The sequence below is a fragment of the Rhinolophus sinicus genome, chromosome 17 (genome assembly GCF_057876585.1).
Source record: "Rhinolophus sinicus isolate RSI-liver-muscle chromosome 17, RSI-T2T, whole genome shotgun sequence".
Classification (NCBI taxonomy): Eukaryota; Metazoa; Chordata; class Mammalia; order Chiroptera; family Rhinolophidae; genus Rhinolophus; species Rhinolophus sinicus.
Window position 1 is genome coordinate 155,852,117 of NC_142517.1, and position 19,020 is coordinate 155,871,136.

General features: G+C 34.4%; 1 protein-coding gene across 4 annotated transcripts in view; it reads left to right on the forward strand.

The window, feature by feature from the left end:
• The window catches only part of CSRNP3 (cysteine and serine rich nuclear protein 3), a 190,954-nt gene that overhangs the window by 107,566 nt on the left and 64,368 nt on the right, over nucleotides 1-19,020 (forward strand). For all 4 annotated transcript variants that reach the window (XM_074337251.2, XM_019727331.3, XM_019727332.3 and 1 more), the window contains one exon: nucleotides 5,964-6,134. In XM_074337251.2, coding sequence (XP_074193352.1) covers nucleotides 5,964-6,134 — 171 coding nt within the window. The remainder of the gene's footprint in view (nucleotides 1-5,963; nucleotides 6,135-19,020) is intronic.

Sequence of the window (19,020 nt, forward strand, 5' to 3'; positions counted from 1 at the left end):
GAATAATCTTGCTTTTGCCAGCTAATCTTTTCCCACCTGCTACCACAGATGAGCCACACGCCAGTGTTTCCATCATCCTTTTTGCAAGGCCTCTCATCTCATCATTTGAATTTGGTGAAGCAACCAGAAGAGACATCCACATTGCTTTCCTTTCTGAGTGAAAGTAAAGAAGAATAAGTTTGTTTATGCAATTTAATCCTGACACTGTGTTTCCTGGACCCTGGCCTTATCAAAGTGGTTGGAATAGAATGTTACCATAATTTATTTCTTAGCTTTTTTGTGCTTGCTGAAAGAATTTGATGAGGACGTAAAATAAATTATTTTGTTCTTTGACAAATCATGAAGGAATGTCCTCCCATGTCATGCTGTAATGCAGGTGGTTTAACATGTCCCTTTGATGTATACCACACGACCAAGGCAGAGGGACTTTTGTTAATGACCCTGACAGATAAGGTTACTTAGACTTTGATTAGCTAACAAACTAGCAAGGAAGCAGTGCAAAGGGTAAACCCAGGTAAAGGGGAACAGAGGGCTCTCGATGCCTCCCTTTGTTTCTGACAGAGTACCACATAAGGCTCCCAGTCCAGCAGCCAACATGGAATAAGGACCTACCAGGTCAAATCAACTAGGAACTCAGCTCACCACCATTTCTTTCATCAGACCACAGAAGAGACAACATCTCATTAAAAAGATCTCCCATTACCATATAAGGAAATTATTTGCCATGCCATAATTACTTCCTTTATAAATTTATTTCTTCCTGCATCAGTGTTGGGTAAAGCTGGTCCTTAACCTATTAACCACCACTCACCTTTTTTTAATTGTTTGATAAACTCATGATTCACCCTAATGACCTTACATGTTTTATTTACTGGGTTTCATCTGATTGTAAAGGACAGGCATATTCAGTTATGTTTGGTAGGTGACATTTCTTATGTAGATGTTTTTATTGATTTCATATCCATTCTAATTTCTCGTTAAGAGCCAAAAGCACCAGTTAGGGTTGTTAGAGAAAATGTGGGATGCCCAATTAAATTTGAATTTCAGATAAACAACAAATAATAAGTAAAAAACATATCTCAAATGGTGTTTATTTTATTTTTTTTATCTAAAACTCAAATTTAACCTGGTGTCCTATATTTTTATTTGCTAAATCTGGCAATCCTAAAGTAGTCCTTTTGCAAATTCGATAACTTGCTCCTCAGAATTGGGGGATTGATGATATTGTAAGGCATATTTTCTGTGATCATTTCCTTACAATATGTAGCAAAGTCTTAGGAAATAAGGACAGCGTGTAAGAAGAAAAAAGGATTAAACATTAGATAATATAAATGTGATAGTAAGAACTCAATGTGTTACCTATGGAAGCTGAGAAATATTTAGGCTGTCAAAAGAGAGTAAAATAAATAAGATTCTAGCAAATACCCAAAGTTTAGCTACAGCCATTCTTCCAAATGCCTTAAATGATACATTTTTATCTAACTTCTTGATTTGGCATTCTTAGGCAAGCTCTCCCACTTCGCTCTACATTTTTCTGGCTTTTGGTATTTTTTTCCAGAAATATATTAAATAAAATAATTGTAATTATAACCATAGAAAAATCTAGTGTAGTTTATCAGTATTGTTTTGAGGAGAGAGACGGAAATATTTATTCTGTTTACCACTTTTTCATTAAATGCTGAGAGGCTTCTGAGCAATGGTTACACCCAATACAGATATGAAATAAATACTATATGTTAATTAAGAACAACATATCCCAAATCACAGGATGTTTAGATGAGAGTTTTAAAATAAAGTAGTTCTTAATTAAATTTGATAATAGAAAGGGCGCATGGGTGCAGGAAAAGAGGAAGCTGTCCAAGTGGTGAAATCATGGACTATATTAATGAATGAAAAAACGAGATAAACCAATATTAGACAAGGAGAGAATATTGGCTTCGAAATCCAATTAAACTTATTGCAGCCTCTGAGTGAGAGTCTCTGGAGCAGTACCTAATTGGGTGGCCCCTTGCCTACTGGCCAAGTAGTTGAATGATCAGAAGGTTGACATCTGATCCAACCAAAAAATTGTTCACCCTTTGAGGTATTAAATTTGAGCTCCAAGACATAGAGAGCAGTTACTGGGCTTAAACCTGTAACAGTAGTGTACTAGAGAAAAGATCAAGGAATTTCTGCAGCCGTAAACCTAGAAGCTGTCCTTATTCCTGCATTTCCTCAATTTTGAATTTTAGCTCTATCTTAGATTGCATGAACTAGTTCAGTATTTTTCCAACAGATGTCTTTATGTTTAAGTTAGCTAGAATTGGCTTTTGGGGTACTTGAAAGCAAAAAAGCAAAAAAAAAAAAAGATGTTTTGAGGTTAATTTCATGTTTCATTTTGATGCTCATTCAATCAAATATACAGTATTTTGCTAGGACAGATGGAGTGCTGAATGAGATGAACATGATTTCTACTTCATGAAGCTTTCAGTCTAGCCAAGAAAACAGACACTGATAAGTAATTAAAGGACGGAAATAGAGTGGTTTCATTCATTTATCAAATATGTCTATTAAGCACCTATTATATCTATGGAAGATCAGTAAAGAAAATAAAGATCTCAGCCCTTACAGCCTTTAGCAGGGAATGAAAATACTAAGTAATAAACCTAGAAATACATAAATAAATAATATGGATTTAGAAGGTGGTAAGTGCAATGGGAAAAGAAATTTAAAAATGGATCAAAAGGAACAGTATATCAAAAGGCCTAGAGGCCAGAGAGAAATGGCAGGTTGGAGAAACTGAAAGGTTATTAGAGCTGAAATATTGACAAGACTAGTGGCTCAAACTGAAGATCAAGAGGTTAGCCAAGGTAGATTGTTAAGGACTTTATAAGCCATTTTGAAGATTTTGAACTTTATCCTAAGGCAATCCAAAGCCACTTAAGAGTTTTAAACTATAGACTGACATGATCAGATTTGCATTTTAAATTTATTGTTCTGCCCAAAACCTGGAAAACAGGTTGAAAGCAAACAGTAGTGGATGGGAGAGAATAATTAGGAGGCTTTTGTCCTAGTCCAAGTGAGAAATGGTGATGCCCTTGACTAACATGTGTTTCATGAATTGGGAAACAGAAGCTGTGTTAAAATAGCTGTTATCGAGTCTTAGATTTTCAGTTACTCAAAGTTATTGAGTCAATTAATACCTGCCAAGCTTCATCTTCTGCCTAAATTCTTGTATTCTTTTCTTCCCTAGTGAGATGGTATAGATGATGTAGTAGAAAACCACCTGCTCTGTTTACCACTCCACTATTAGGTCTAGATCAAGGGTGACATACTGGTAAGCACTGAGTCATTTGGCCCTCGTAATTTGTTATGACATCTTGTTATACTCATGTATTTTTTTAAAGGCAGTAACACTAGATAGGTGTTATGATTGCTGCACAAACAATTTAGCGCTTAACCAGTTTCATAGATATATGTTACTTTATATAATTATTGTTTTTTTTAATTTTTAGCATAGATACTAATCTACTCTAAGTGGTTCCTTCTTTGACCTGGGTCTAGCTCAGGCTCTTTCAGTCCCAAAGATATAGACAGAAATGACATCCAATCTTTGACTCCATTGCTTCAAGTCTTGCCAATTCCAAATGTAATACCAAAGGGAGGAAGAGACTTTCGATCCATTCAAAAATGCCCCTTCTTATTCTAGAGGAAGTGAGAAAAGAAGAGAACCAACTACCACCTGTTGCCATATTGGAACATGGTTCCATGTGGCCCAACTGAGGGTCCTTGATTCTTCAGAAATCTTCCCTTCGTAAAGAAGGTGGGGGAGGTGGATGGGGAAGTAGAGGTTAAGGACATGTTTTTTAACTGCACCAATTGCAACATTTTATTGTAAAAATGTACTTTTTAAACATGTTTCCATCTTGTATTACTTTGTCTTGGAATTTCTCCCTCATGCATTACTTTGCATCTTGTTTGATTGAAGTGAACCATTTTAAAATTTATATCCTGTCCTACTTTTATTTCAAGAACTTACTTAAAATATCTTTTTTTCTCTTTGCCCTGCTCAGTTATGCATGAACATTTTATGCCTTTCACACTCTTTTAGATGGAGAAAATAATATGCTAATAAAACCGGTCAGAATAGAGATTTTATTCTCAAAAGAGTGGACACTGCAGTATCTTCTTATTGCTGTCACATCTCTGGTGTTAATATGTCATGCAAAAGACATGGATTAGTAAAACAAGGCCATAGAACATGAGCTTGGGAGTGTTCTCAATTCGATGGAGCCCAGTGTAGTGGATGTTTACTCCTTGAGGGCAGGTAACATGTTCTACTTCTTTTTGTAGCCCTTATTCCACTCTAGGAGTCAAGCATATCCGTACCAGTTACATGTGCTTAGGTGAGTGGGGTAAATTGAAATTCATGATAATTACTTAGTGGCTTCTCATACTGTACTTATTTTTTACTAGAAATCACACCAGGGATGGCCAAAGAAGAGATTTTGATTAGGAATTGAGTACTGGGTTATGTGACTCTCTAGGGCTGGTATATGAACATACCCAAGAAGGGGAAAGTCCAGGGAGAAGCTACTGGAAAATAGACTAGAAATTAGATAAGCGATCCTCCGGTTTGAATGTGTATCCAGGTCACCTGGAGGACTTCATACAGCACAGGGTTCTAGGCCCTGTCCCCTGGGAATTTCTGATTCAGGAGATCTGGAGTGTGGAGCCTAAGAATTTGCTTTTCTAACAATTTCCCTCCCACATGATGCTGAGTGTGCTAATCCAAGTAGCCTACTTTGAAAACTACTGAATTAGACCTTGGAGAGCTGGGCAGGCTGCTTGCTCTGTGATCTGTGCAGGGAAGGGGTGATTTCAGAGATCTGTGAGGTCAGTACCTAGATAATGTAACTAAGGAGATGTCAGAATAGTTTTAAAGGTCTTGATTTCTCCCGATCAACAGGAATGATGGCTATACTCTGGCAGGAAAAGGAGAGAATGGCTTTAAGAACTCAAATGAGAGTTCAAATGAGCTGACAAATGAGATGGAAGATAGAATGTATAGAGTAGACTTAGTAATACTTTCAGCTAAGTTAACCTAATTTAGGAATGTAACACCATGTACTTATATCTAAGCTTTTATATATATATATATATATATATATATATATATATAATTCCCCCCAAATAATCTTGCACTGCAAAGCAAAATTTATGCTCTTTATTTGGGAGATTGTGCATAGTCATGAGGTAAATGGGAAGGTGGAGAAAGCCCAAGGAGAAGGGGAAAGCCATTGATCTTAAAGAAAGTATTTAGGAGAAACTGTGCCCACTCTCTTCCCCTCACCCTCCCCTCTCAGTCAGTGCTATCTTCCAGGTAAATAGCCTTAGGAAGTTTCTGAAACTGGCAACAGCTTCAGCAACCAGGTATCATGGGGACAGATTTCACCTTATTGCAACACTGAAATGGAAACTACCTAAAATTTAGAAACTGATTTCATATGCTTCAACTGTGCTCAGCTAATTAGGTTTCTCGCAAGTTAAAACTTGAGTATGAAGTTTTTGCATACTTATCTGTGTTTCTTCCGGATGAATTTTATACAAAGCAGTAATCATTTAGGACTTTTGGGGCCACTAGCATTTGTTTTCATTACAAAATTTCATGGACTCAGGTGGATTTTTCTCAATTTACCAACAGAAAGGTATAGAGGTATTACATTAAAATGAACTATGTAAAAAAAAAAAAATGGTACATTTTAGTAACCAAAAGTTCAAATGCTCATATTTAATTTAACTTAATTTTTGTTAATTTGAATTTTTTTTTTTTTTTTTTTTTTAATGAAAAACCTGCTTAGCGATCCCTTCAAGGAAAGCTCAGCTCATGTATAAAAAGCCACATAAAAATGACTCTGGAGACCTTGGCTACACATCCAGCGGTCAAATATTTCAATGCTTCATTGCTCCCGTTCCTGTTACAGGTACATGTGACAGCGCTGCAGCTATGAGTGGAATTTTAAAGAGGAAGTTTGAAGAAGTTGACGGCTCCTCGCCCTGCTCCTCTGTGCGGGAATCAGATGATGAAGTTTCCAGCAGTGAAAGTGCTGACAGTGGGGACAGTGTCAATCCGTCCACTTCTAATCATTTTCCCCGTGAGTACAGAAACCATACCTGAAACTGATTGTCTATTCTACACTGAAAATAATTGTATCATCTTGGTCATTTTTTTAAGCCTTCATACACACACACACACACACACACACACACACACACACACACAATTGATCTGAAAACCAATCATGATTAAGTAAAAATGAAATATGCTGGAGGCATCAGTGAATTTCTTTATTTAGATTGCTGTTCACAGGAGATTATTTGGTCATGTTAACCAACTGATAGAATGGAAAAAGACGTTTTATTATTATTACTTTTTGAAGAAAGTACCCCACTCTGGGAGTAGATGGGAAAAGATAAGTACAGGCACAAAGTATTTTATCCTTCCACAGCTGAAAAAATATTCTGGGAGGAAAAAAAAGGGGGGGGGATGTATTTGAGAATTGAAGGTTTAGGGTAGGATGAGAAAAAGCTTAACCAGCCATGCATTAAGAGATTAAAAAAAAAAAAAAAAGAAAGAAAAGAAAAGCAGCAAAACTCTCTCAAGTGTGCAAGTGCATGTAGTTTATCCCTTTATTCTCTCAGCCCCACGAATAATATTTAAAGCCCACAAAGATGAAGAAATGTATGGTTTCTCTGATTCATTTTCCTGCCACACTGCAGCAGCATCCCTTCCTATCAGGCAAGGTGTTGTGAGGTTTGAAAAAATGATGAGAAACATTCTTAAGGTAATACAACATACAAGCTAAAGGATACTCACTAGTAATAGCTAAATAATCTTCTTGAATTTATGTTTCCAACAAGAAGATTTTAATATACCATGATAGATAACTAGTCTCAGTTTCTTTCATTTTTCAATTAAGTAGATGATTATATTAACATATGATTCTACAGTGTTAGAATTTCTTTTGGAAATGTGATAACCCAGAAAACCAAAAGAATTAACCATGTTTTTAAGAGGTAATAGGGAACTCAATAAAACTGTTGAACATAAAATAAATATACCCAAAACCATAGTGTTCCTTTAAGGAAGCAAAACAAATAGAAAATACAATGAAAGATCAATTACAACTATTATAGCAGGAAAAAAAAATCGTAAAATATTTAGGGACAACGTTATTGTGTGATGTAGGTAATGTACAAATACATTTACATGTGTCATAATGAGAAGAAATGAGCTTATGTTTTTTATTTAAAAAAAGAAATATCTTTACCAATTTTGTCTTTATATTGATAGTGATAATAATGGTATCATCATCAAATAGGGTTTTGTGAAGATCAACAGAGCAGGTGAGATAATACACATGAAAGAACTTTGTAGAATGTCAAATACTAAGCACATGTTATTATGAATTATGATCATAGCTAACATTTATTAGATACAGGTTGTGCTCCAATAGCTTTATATACATTGTCACTATTCTTTACAGAAATCCTGGTAGTACCACTCCCTTTAGTTTACAGAGGAAATAACTGAGGCTCAGAGAGGCTAAGCATTTTGCCCATGATCAGACAGGATTTGAACCTTGTCCCATTCCATAGTCTTCAATTTTTCCATTATCTCCTTCTGCCTCTTAATTATAATATTGGACGTATCTTTAAAATATTATTCATTGTGAATTACAAAAGAATGCTGTAATTAGTGAAGAGACAGGTTATGTTTCTGGATATAACAATGTAGTAAAGCTAAATCTTTTCACATTAATTTATAAATATAAGAGTATAATCTTAAAATTCTCAACTGGATTGTCTTAGAAGGTGATAGACTGATAAAAATCTATTTGGAAAAATAAGCTAATGAGAATAAAGGGATTTTTTTTTTTTTTCAGTTCTTTGAAAAAAGATTTTATTAGTTTCAAGTGTACAAAATAATGTAATAGTTAGACATTTATCATTTATATCCCTCACAAAGTGACAACCCCCTCCCCCAATCTACTACCCCTTAGACATCGCATACAACCATTACATTTCCACCATCTCTATTCCTAATGCTGTACTCCGCTTCTTGTAACTACATATATATATATATATATATATATATATATATATATAAAATTGTAGTTGACATTCATTATTGTTCAGCTTCAGCTTCAGGTGTACACTGCAGTGATAAGGCAACTACATCATTCCTGAGGTGGTCTCCCTAATGAGACAAGTGTCCATCGGATACCCTATAAAATCTTTACAACATTATTGATTACATTCCCCAAATTGACTTTCATAACCCTGTGGCAATCTTGTGGTTACCTACTGTGCTTTCTAATCCCCTCACCTTCCCCCTTATCCCCATCCCCCGCCCCCATCTAGCAACCCTCAGTTTTTCCTCTATGTCTCTAAGACTGTTTCTGATTAGTTCGTTCATTTATTCTTTTCTTTAGATTCCACATATAAGTGAGATCATATGGTATTTGTCTTTCTCTGACTTATTTCACTTAACATAATGTTCTCTAGGTCCATCTATATTGTTGCAAATGGTAAGATTTCATACTTCTTTATGGCTGCATAATACTCCATTGTATAAATGTACCACAGTTTCTTAATCCACTCGTCTACCGATGGGCATTTGGGTTGTATCCATGTCTTGGCTATTGTGTATAGTGCTGCAATAAACATAGGTGTGCATAAAGTTTTTTGAGTTAGAGTTTTGGATTTCTCTGGATAGATACCGAGGAGTGGAATTGCTGGGTCATAAGGTAGTTCCATCTTCAATTTTTTGAGACACCTCGATACTGTTTTCCATAGTGGGTGCACCAATCTGCAATCCCACCAACAATGCCCAAGGGTTCCCGTTTCTCCACATCCTTGCCAACACTTGTTGTTTGTTGATTTATTGATGATAGCCATTTTGACTGGGGTGAGGTGGTATCTCATTGTGGTTTTTATTTGCATTTCTCTAATGATTAGTGAGGTTGAGCATTTTTTCATGTCTGTTTGTCATCTGTATATCCTCTTTAGAAAAATGTCTCTTCATGTCCTCTGCCCATTTTTTAGTTGGGTTGTTTGTCTTTTTGGAGTTGAGTTTTTTATAAATTTTGGATATTAACCCCTTATCAGATATATCACTGGCAAATATCTGCTCTCATTCAGTAGGATCCTCAAGGGATATTTTTAAAGAAAGCATATGTGTTGAAAAGCCATTCCACATAGCAAATAATAATAGAAAATGATATAATTTAATTTTTGTGGTACTGGCTAGATCTAAGAATATATAGAAAATCTCAATATGTTACATACAAGAATTTAATATATACAAGAATAGAGCATTATAGACCAATGGGAAAGAGAAGGAGTATTTAATAAATGGTTGTGGTATTAGAGTTAGCAAGCAAAGTAATTTAGATATACATCTCATAACATAAACAAAAATACATTAGAGATAGATTAAATAGATAAATATTTTTTTAAATCAAATCATGGGGGAAGTTGCATATTTGTCTGACATTTGGTAGGATCATTATATGAGCTTTGAAGTAACAAAAAGGTCACATTGCAATATACTTAACATATTTAATAATGTAAAATTACTAAACTTATCTGCTGGAAAAAAAAAAAACCCTACACACAAAGCCCAAAGTATTGTCAAACAACCTATATTGAAAAATAATATTTGTGGTTTTTGTGGTATACAGTTATTTTCTAGATAGAGTTTAAAAAAACACAATTTTTTTTAGGTAAATACTAAGACACATACCCCAAGGGTAATCCACATAACAGAAAATATGATTAGCAAGTATTTTAAAACATTTAACAACAGTGGTAAAACAATACTCGTGATATTTCCTTAGTATAAAATCATAATATAAAATTTTATCTCCATGAAGTTAGTGTTCCTCTCTCCAATAAAAAATACTGATATCTAAATCCTGGTGAAGGCCACAGTACAAATCACAGGTATAGACATTGCTATTGATGGTAGTGAAATTTAGAAAGCACTTTGGAAACTTGAGAACCATGATAATATTCACGTCTATAAATCTATACTTCAGATAATTTATCTAAAGGGGGAAAATCAAAAACAAGGGGAAAAATGCATAAATGAAAATGTTGGTGCTTGATGATAGTACCAAAAGCATGGGTTGGGGGAAGGGAAGAAGAACATAACATGTTTAGGTGTGGTGAAATAATCCATGAATTTATGGTAACTCATACATTAATTTTTCATGAAAATTCAATTTTTTTCATGAAAGTTATAAAGATTTTATGGCAATATGTAAAATACTTATGAGGTAATGTTAAAAAAAGCAGAACACAAAATTTCACCTATAATTTTAGTGAAAGTCAGTGTATAGATAGGGCAAAGCATGATAAGGTGCTCTAAAAAGTGAAAGCTATTTGACTTGTTCAGATATTACAATGATGGATGAATTTTTATATTTATTAATTTTTATTTCTGTTAATATTTTATGTATCCCACAACAAATGAGTTTTAAGCTAAAGTAACTTGAGTTTAGATTGTATGTATGTATGCAAACAGCAGATTGAAATGGCATGGTCAGCTAAATTGTGCAATACACCAGCTGACTAGTAAAGACTTTTTTGAGTTACGTCCAACAGATATTTTCCCCACTGAATAGAATAGACATGTTTTATGATGTCCAAAAAGTTATTGAAAGGTTTTTAGCTCATCAGTTATTATCAGTGGTACCGTGTTTCCCCGAAAACAAGACCTAGGTGGACAATCAGCTCTAATGCATCTTTTGGAGCAAAAATTAATATAAGACCCGGTCTTATTTTACTATAAGACTGGGCATACTAATAAAATAAAATATAATATAATATAATATAATATAATATAATATAATATAATATAATTAATATAATATAATATAATATAATATACTGGGTCCTATATTAATTTTTGCTCCAAAAGACGCATTAGAGCTGATTGTCTGGGTAGGTCTTATTTTCGGGGAAACAGGGTAATTGACAATAGTTAGTTTACTAAATTGCTGATTTAACTTTGTATTGAATGAAATCTGGCAGAGATTTCTCATGATTTTTAAAGATAGTTAAATCATTAATTTAATTAAAACTGTTCTTTTCATTTAATAGTCTTAGTTTACCAAATTCTCATTATGAAAAGGAAAGAAAAGTGGGAGAAAATGAAGAATCAGAAGATGAAAATTCTACCTAGAATATTTAATGTATGAAAGATCTGAGCATGTTAACCAGTTTGAAAGGAGTAGTTAAAGGGTTTCTTGTTTCTAGTAATATATTTCATATTATTTGCTAGTCCAAAAATTGATGCACAGTTTTAAGAATATGTTTTATTTATTTTTTCATCTAGATTAAAATATGTACTTATCTGAAGTGGTCTTATTATCTGCATGCGAATCTATGGACAAAGCCTTTTGGAAATATTATTGATGAATTCTGGTTCTTTAATATATTTTTTCTACTTTCAAAAACTAAAAATGAATACCTGCTTAGAGTAGAGAAGGATTTTTGATGACTATCAAATTTGTGTACTATTAGGAAACCAAATTTAATTTCATGTTAAGAATTTTAAAAATACGGTTTTTGAAATCTCGTGGAGCTCATCTTTCAAATTTAAAATAGTTCATGTATTTAGTGCTTTCTAAGCACTAACATATTGTGTAACATAACATTTTGTTATCATTACAAATATTAGACTTGATAAGAATGACACGTCAGCAGTTATGGTAATAAAAAATTCCATGATATTCTAAGCTTTCTGTAAAGATATTCAATATGCAACACATCACATTATGATAATAAAATCTTCCAAATAGAAATTAGTAAAGGCTTATGCCTTTTTCCTTGGACTTCTGAGTTTTGCTAGGCAACTAGCATACTTAGCAATGACCAACCAAGGTCATATCTTGTACTTCCCTTGAGATACAAGCAGCTGGATTCTGTATTGCCGTGGAACAGTTTGTTTCATCAAATCCCTGTGGCTTTATAGCCAATCAGCCTGTACTTGAGCACTGTCAAAAGGAGAGTTACAGAGAAGCTAGAGAGGACTGATTTTTTTTCTGTCCTCTCAAGGTTTTTGGCACTTCACATGAATAAAGACAAGCTGTGTGATGAAACATCCTTCCCAAAGGGAATACATTAATTTTCCTGCAACAGAGTTTTTCTACAAATAAATGTATAGTATTTAGGAAGTGAAAATATCAAGAGGTAAAAGGACAGCTATTCTAAATTGCAGGTGAAAACAGGTAGTGGATGTCCTACATAAGGATAAGAGTTCCATTTTTCTTTTTCTTTTTTAATTAAAGTTTATTAGAGTGACAATCGTTAGTAAAATTACATAGATTTCAGGTGTACAATTGTGTATTACATCATCTATATGTGACATTGTGTGTTCACCACTCAGAGTCAGTTCTCTTTCCATCACTCTATATTGGATCCTCTTTATCATTATCTACCACTCTCCCCTCCCCCAATTTACAAAACACTTTCACATTCTTGAGTCCATTTGATATCCAAAAATTGTTGTGTATTAGAAGCCATTATTGTACCCATTTTATAAAAGTAGAAATTAACACTCAGATGTGTTCATAATTTACCCAAGAGCTGAGATTATTATCTATGTTTTCCTTCCTCCTTTATTACTTAACCTCTCTTTACTCTCTGAATACGCAGGGCATAAACACACCACCACGTGCACCCAATTCAGAGTCTTCCACCAATGTTATTTCGTTCCCAGTGACTACACATTTAATGATCGATTTGGGAATAAATAATCAATAGAAAACAGATTTTGACATGAAACTTTACTCTACTGGAAATATCACTGAAATATATCTCTTCTCTATCAAGCGGTTAAGATGCCTTGAAGATTTAGATTCAGTTTCAACAAATACAGTATATCTATGTTACAGGCTCGGTGCTAGGTGCTTTCAGGAAGGTCAAAATGATAGACTACAAGTAGTAAATACAACTTGGAGATACCGTGACAGATCATGTCTACCCAGCATTGCCGTTTTAATTTCACAATTTACTATAGCAAAGACAAGTATAAGAATCTACCCCAGAATCAGTGATTCTTCAAACAATGGAAGTGTGTTCAGGGAGAAACTAAACAGTATTTTAGGGGAAGTCTTCGATTGAGCAGGATGTAGGACCACATGACCTTCAAAAGCTCCTTCCTACTCTGTGATAATATAATTCTAAGAACAAGGATCCAAATAGCATCTTAAATTAGAGCAGAGTCCAAGTAGGAAAAAAATAAGCAAGGTCAAGACACCTCTGTAAATCTACTGTTAAATTAAGAGATTCCCAGACTTTCTGCGTCCCCTTACATTGGAAAACAACCAATTAGCCAGGCCTTGTCAGATCAAACATGGAACTAGTTGTCGATCTATACTAGGTCATGTATCTAAACACCAGATGTAGACTAGTTGAATCATTAGGTGTTTAGTTTGTTGGAGATAAGGGAGTTAAGTAGCTGGGATAATTATGAGTGAAGGAAGATAGATATGACCTAGTGGTCTTTTCAGAAAATACTCACATGAATGTACTGTAAAGCCCATTGACTGATACAAAGGAATTGTTTCAGATCATTTCATCTGAGAGCTCCAGTAACGATACATCAGTAAGTTAACCACTGCTACTTCTTAGACCATCCTTCAGGCTGAAATGTGTTCTCTGCCTTCCAATCTCGGACTGTGAAGTTCTATACCTACTACAAGGTCCCTATCAATATTTCTTTCTCTATGAAAAATTTACCAAGTGTCTCCTACTAATCGTCTTTGCCATCTCCCCAGAACCTCCTGGTAGTTCACCAACATTCAAAATCTTCGGCAATGATTTTTTTTACTATCCTTTCCATCCCTGCATTCCCCACTAAGTGACGATGTCAGCAGCCCTGTGATGAATGGCTCATGGAACCACTAGTCTTGTATTTCTTTGACCACCTCTATCTATTCCATTCATGTCTTTTACCTCTACTTCACTTAGCAGCATGTCCACAGCCTCATCCAGAATATTTTCATAAACTAACATGGCTTTACAATCCTCCAACATACCAAGTTTTAGTATTCCAAACTCAGACCACACCCCTTTCCCTTCCGTTTCCTTTCTCCCTGTATGCACTTTTTTTCTTTACCTCATCCTCGTTTTCCCCAACATAGCACCATCTTGTCTATACACATTTTTTTCACCCTTCGTTTGCTCCATTATTTCAGTCTTTTTTTTTTTTTTTGGGTTTTAATTTGAAGACCAGTACTCTTAACCATTTTTCTCCCAAATCCTTCACTCCATGTTCCCTTTTTATTCAAAGTACCTGAACACTTTAAGAAGCTTTGGAGAAAAATGACAAAAATGTGTGTTTTCAAACTCAGCTACTCAGTATTGCCATGGAACCATCCTACCAGATGCCCACAGTCATTTTTTTCTCTCCATTTCAAAGCACTGAGTGTTTACCAGCCTCCTCAAGTCACTCGACCTCGTCTTACCGTACACGTAGCACATTTCCTTGCCTTCTCATCCTTCTGAAACCTGCCTTAATATTTGTCCTTTTCTGCATACCCTTACCTTCTACCTTTAAGCAAGGTACTCAAAATGAGTTTTGAATGAATGAGGATAAGTTCATCAAAGCAGGAGTTAGGTATTTGTATATGTAGCATCTAGTAAGCGCTTAAAACATATTTGTCTAAATGGATGAATGAATAGGCACTTATTATGCATTTACTATTTGCCTTTCACTGTACTAGTATGAGCAGCTGGAAATATAAAAGTAACTGAGACATAATCCAGTTTCTTCAAAAGCTCACGAACTAACAGCACTTTAGCACTTTTCCAACACTTACCGTATTCTGTTTTACATTGTCATTTGCACATAAACCTTATCTGTTTTAGAGATTTGTAGAGCTTAAGCATGTGTTCTTCTCAGTACTTAGCCTGGTGCTGGTTCACTTACTGTTAAATACTTGATAAATAACACTTTGCTGTGTAAAGAGTTGTCCTTTTTTTAGTACAACTAAACCATATAATTGAGAAAAAAAAGATGCGTTTATTGTAGGTCTTCATAACAGCATGAACATTCGTGGAAATAAATACCAACTTACAAACGAATCCTGTAATTTGTGATTGTGATATATCAGGATCCTGATTTATTGGTTATTAGATTCGAATATATGTAGCGGTGAACTGTGTTTTAAGTAGGGTCCCACTAATTATATATTCCTAACATGTACCTTTCACATTTCATTTGCTTATATATAGCTTTCCCAGGAAGAAACATCACTGTTTAATTGGATGCTGTGCAACTACTTATGCAGTAGCCAGTAGCTGTATAACACACTTGAAGGAATCCAAGTTGCTGTCACCTCATCATCCTTTGAATCAGCTAGGAAAAAAGGCATTACCACGTCAGATCACTAACATTATATAAGTGCAGTTCATTTAGTTGTCATTTGGTTTGGTTTCAGTTCAGGATCAGGACTTCACATTGAACCTTAATGAATTGGAACTTATTAGATTTAGCTCTTTATTTCAGCCTGCTGAGATATTTTTTAGAATTATGTTTGTCTTCTTACTTATTTGCTTTTTCTTCCACAGTCATGTGTTATATAAATATGTATCAAGTCCGTCCACTTCTCTTCATTTGTACTGTATCACTCGAGTACATTTAACTTTCCTATCTCTCTTGGACTGCCACAGGAGCTTTCCAGCTACTCTCTCTGCTTCCTCTCTCCGGAGCCTCAGCCTCTTCTCTATGCAGGACTATATTGTAGGACATCACTTTCCTATTTCAATTCTTAAGTTGCTTCTAATGGTGCTTATAACCATGGCCTCCAGAACCCGGTAGAGCCTCATGTGAGTAAGCCTTTGCTCTCCTCTCTGTCTTCCCTCCATCTCCAAGCTGCAGCCACATTGATCTTACCTCAGTTCTTTGAACATAACAAACCTTTCTTGCCCTAAGATCCTGCCTGAAACAGTCCTCCCATGACTGACTCTGTATTTCAGGTTTCAGTGATTATAGCCTGATCACTTTGTCCACAGTGTGCAGGTCCAAAGTCCTCATCTCTTAAAGACATGTATGAAAGGTTTTACAGGAAAATAGAGATATCTTGGATTTGCTCCCAAATAACCCAGCAAAAAAGAGAAATAGATTAAATGAGACTGAAAAATACTGAAGCTGGAGGTTTAGTTTACTATGCTATCCTCTACATTTTTGTGTAATTAAATTTTTCCTTTATGCATTAAAAAAATATACATAGGTCCAACTTATCCTAAAATTTCTGTGAAAGGGTCAAGGGCTAAAAAAATGACCAAGTACGATTTCGAAAATGAATCAAGAAAGGGAAGGGTGTGCTTTCCCTAACAGACCTCAACACATAAAATGTTGAAGTAGTTAAAACGCATCAGATTAGCTCAGATAGACTACAGATGGAACAAGCAGAGAGCTTAGAAACAGACCCTCTTTAAATGACAACTTGGAATGTGACAGAGGAGGCATTGCAAATGAGTTGGGAAAGGAGGAACTGTTCCAATAAATGTCGTTTTGACAACTGGCCAGTCACATTGAAAAAATGAAATTAGATTCCTGCCTCATACCACAAATAAAAATAAATTCACAATGAACTAAATACCTAAATGTTAAATTAAAACTGTAAAACTTGTAGAAAAAAATATAGGAGAGTATCTTTATATTAAGTATGATGCAAAAATCACAAAGCCTAAAAAATAACATTAAGGTAAACTTGCTTAAGTGACCAAATATGCCATCAAGAGAGTAAAAAGATGGGCTACAGACTGGAGGAAGATACTTGCAATTCATTAACTGACAAAGAATTAGTATTTAAATATAAAAGGAACTCGTACAAAAATAAGGATGAACTAATACAATAAAAAGTAGCCATAGAATATGAACAGATAATACACAGAAAAAAAGAGAATACAATTATGAACAGATGCACAAACTCCATTAGGAATTAGGGAAATTAAAATTGAAAGAAGCCCTGTTTCACACATATCATATCATTAGATTGGCAAATTTGTAAAGTTTGACAATATCATGTATTGACAAGCATGTGCTGAAGTAGGAACTCTCATAATGAGAGTCACGAGTGTCAGATGTTTCAATCACCTAGGAAACCTACTAGTGGAAAGTTAAAAGAAAAATTTATTGTACATTAGTATAAGATTGGGTAAACTGGTTTGTTCATATAACGATAAATTGGATAAAACGTTAAACTGCATAGTCAGGTTTACATATATATACTGTTGAGTGAAATATGCAAGTTACAGCGTTCTATGATGTGATAGCACTTACAGAATTAAATCACACAGAACACTATATTTTATGGAAGTAAAAATATACACAGGAAGAGATGATACACAGCAATGTGAGGATTCGTTCCTTTGGAAATGAAGGGTGGTGGGTGCATTAGCTGTATTTTCTCACTTTTACTTAGATTTCAAAAGGAGCAATCTGAAATGACTATGGGAAAATATTAATATCCATTAAATATGGATAGTAAGTGCACGTTATTTCTGAAGGTTTGAAATATTTTATAATATTTTGAAGTATTTTAAAATTTTAACAAGTTTTACATAACTTTCACTTGGAATAGAAGTCTGTGTCACCACGCCATCCCCGTTTCACTTTCTTCCCCTTCATAGTACCTACCACAATTTGCAACTATTTTATAGGAGAGCTATTCACTTTTTTGTATCTGTTTTATTTACCACTGTATTCCTAATAAGGAAAGGTGAAAGAGACCTGTATGTAGCACTTTAGAAAGTTCTGGGCCAAATATGGTCATTAAATAGAACCAAATATATTCATTCAAAGACTTCATCTTGTCCACAATGATAGTCAAGTGACATTGTCAGATGCTTTCCTTAAATTCTTTCACACAAATTCATTATTTAAGTCCTAAAATGTAGGGAACCATATCTTCCCCAGTATTAGGCTCTAGGCTGCATGGTGACATTTAGAAAAATCACCATTGAAAAGTGCTTCTTGTGCTTACAAAATACAATAGACAGTAAGTCCCACGTCACCTTTTTTTCCCCCCCTTATGGTGTTAGTATATTGTTTCTTTAGTTAGAAATGGTTGCCTGTGTTTGGAAGCCATTGTGAAAGAAAAATATTTAAGTTTGCTGTGATTTTTCTTTCCCTTGTGCATTAGCTGAATTTGTGAGAATGGGACTCTACTGTAAATTCCTTCCGTTTATTATAATTGAAAATGCCACAATCAAGGAGCCAGAAGATCTTCAATCTAGTTTTAGTTGTTTACAAGTAGCTCTGACCGTAGTTAGATATTTAACCTGTTTCTTCATTTGGAAAATGTGAGGGTGGATTAATTTCCAAGGTATTATAATTTGTATAAGATTCAGGTAATCCTTCTTTCCTCCAAATATGCTCATGATACACTTCTGATAGTCCTTTTGAGCTTGAGTTATTTATAGTATCATATTTGAGGACATCTCTGTTTTCATTGTTTATGCTTGTGTACCATTAGTGTACCTATATATAAAGTCCAATAGAATATTCCATTTTGTGTTTTTAGCTTGTAGATTCAACAACAACAAAATAAAATTACGTGAATTATTTTAATTAATTTTGTTTCGCGATGTTTTGATTAAACAGATAATGCACTCAAAGTATAGTACTTTAGAATGTTAAAAATGACAATTTAATAATGTAGCTCTGAGTAAAAATAAGTCATGGTGGTTGGAGTAAGGAGTTGTGTATGTTGGTCCGTTGACAGTGAAATACTACAGAAATAAATAGAATATTTATTTGCATAATGAATTTTAAAAATTCTCTTCAAAGCTGTCTTTAGTTGAAATGTATAAGTGAGCACTCTGGAGCATCTCATTAGCACAAAGGAATATTCTAACTGAAAATTTCTAAGGCAAATCACAAAATAATGAAGAATTAGAAGGAATGATATATCTGAAAGAGTTTTCAAATGCATAGGCATTTGATACTGTGAAATGTTA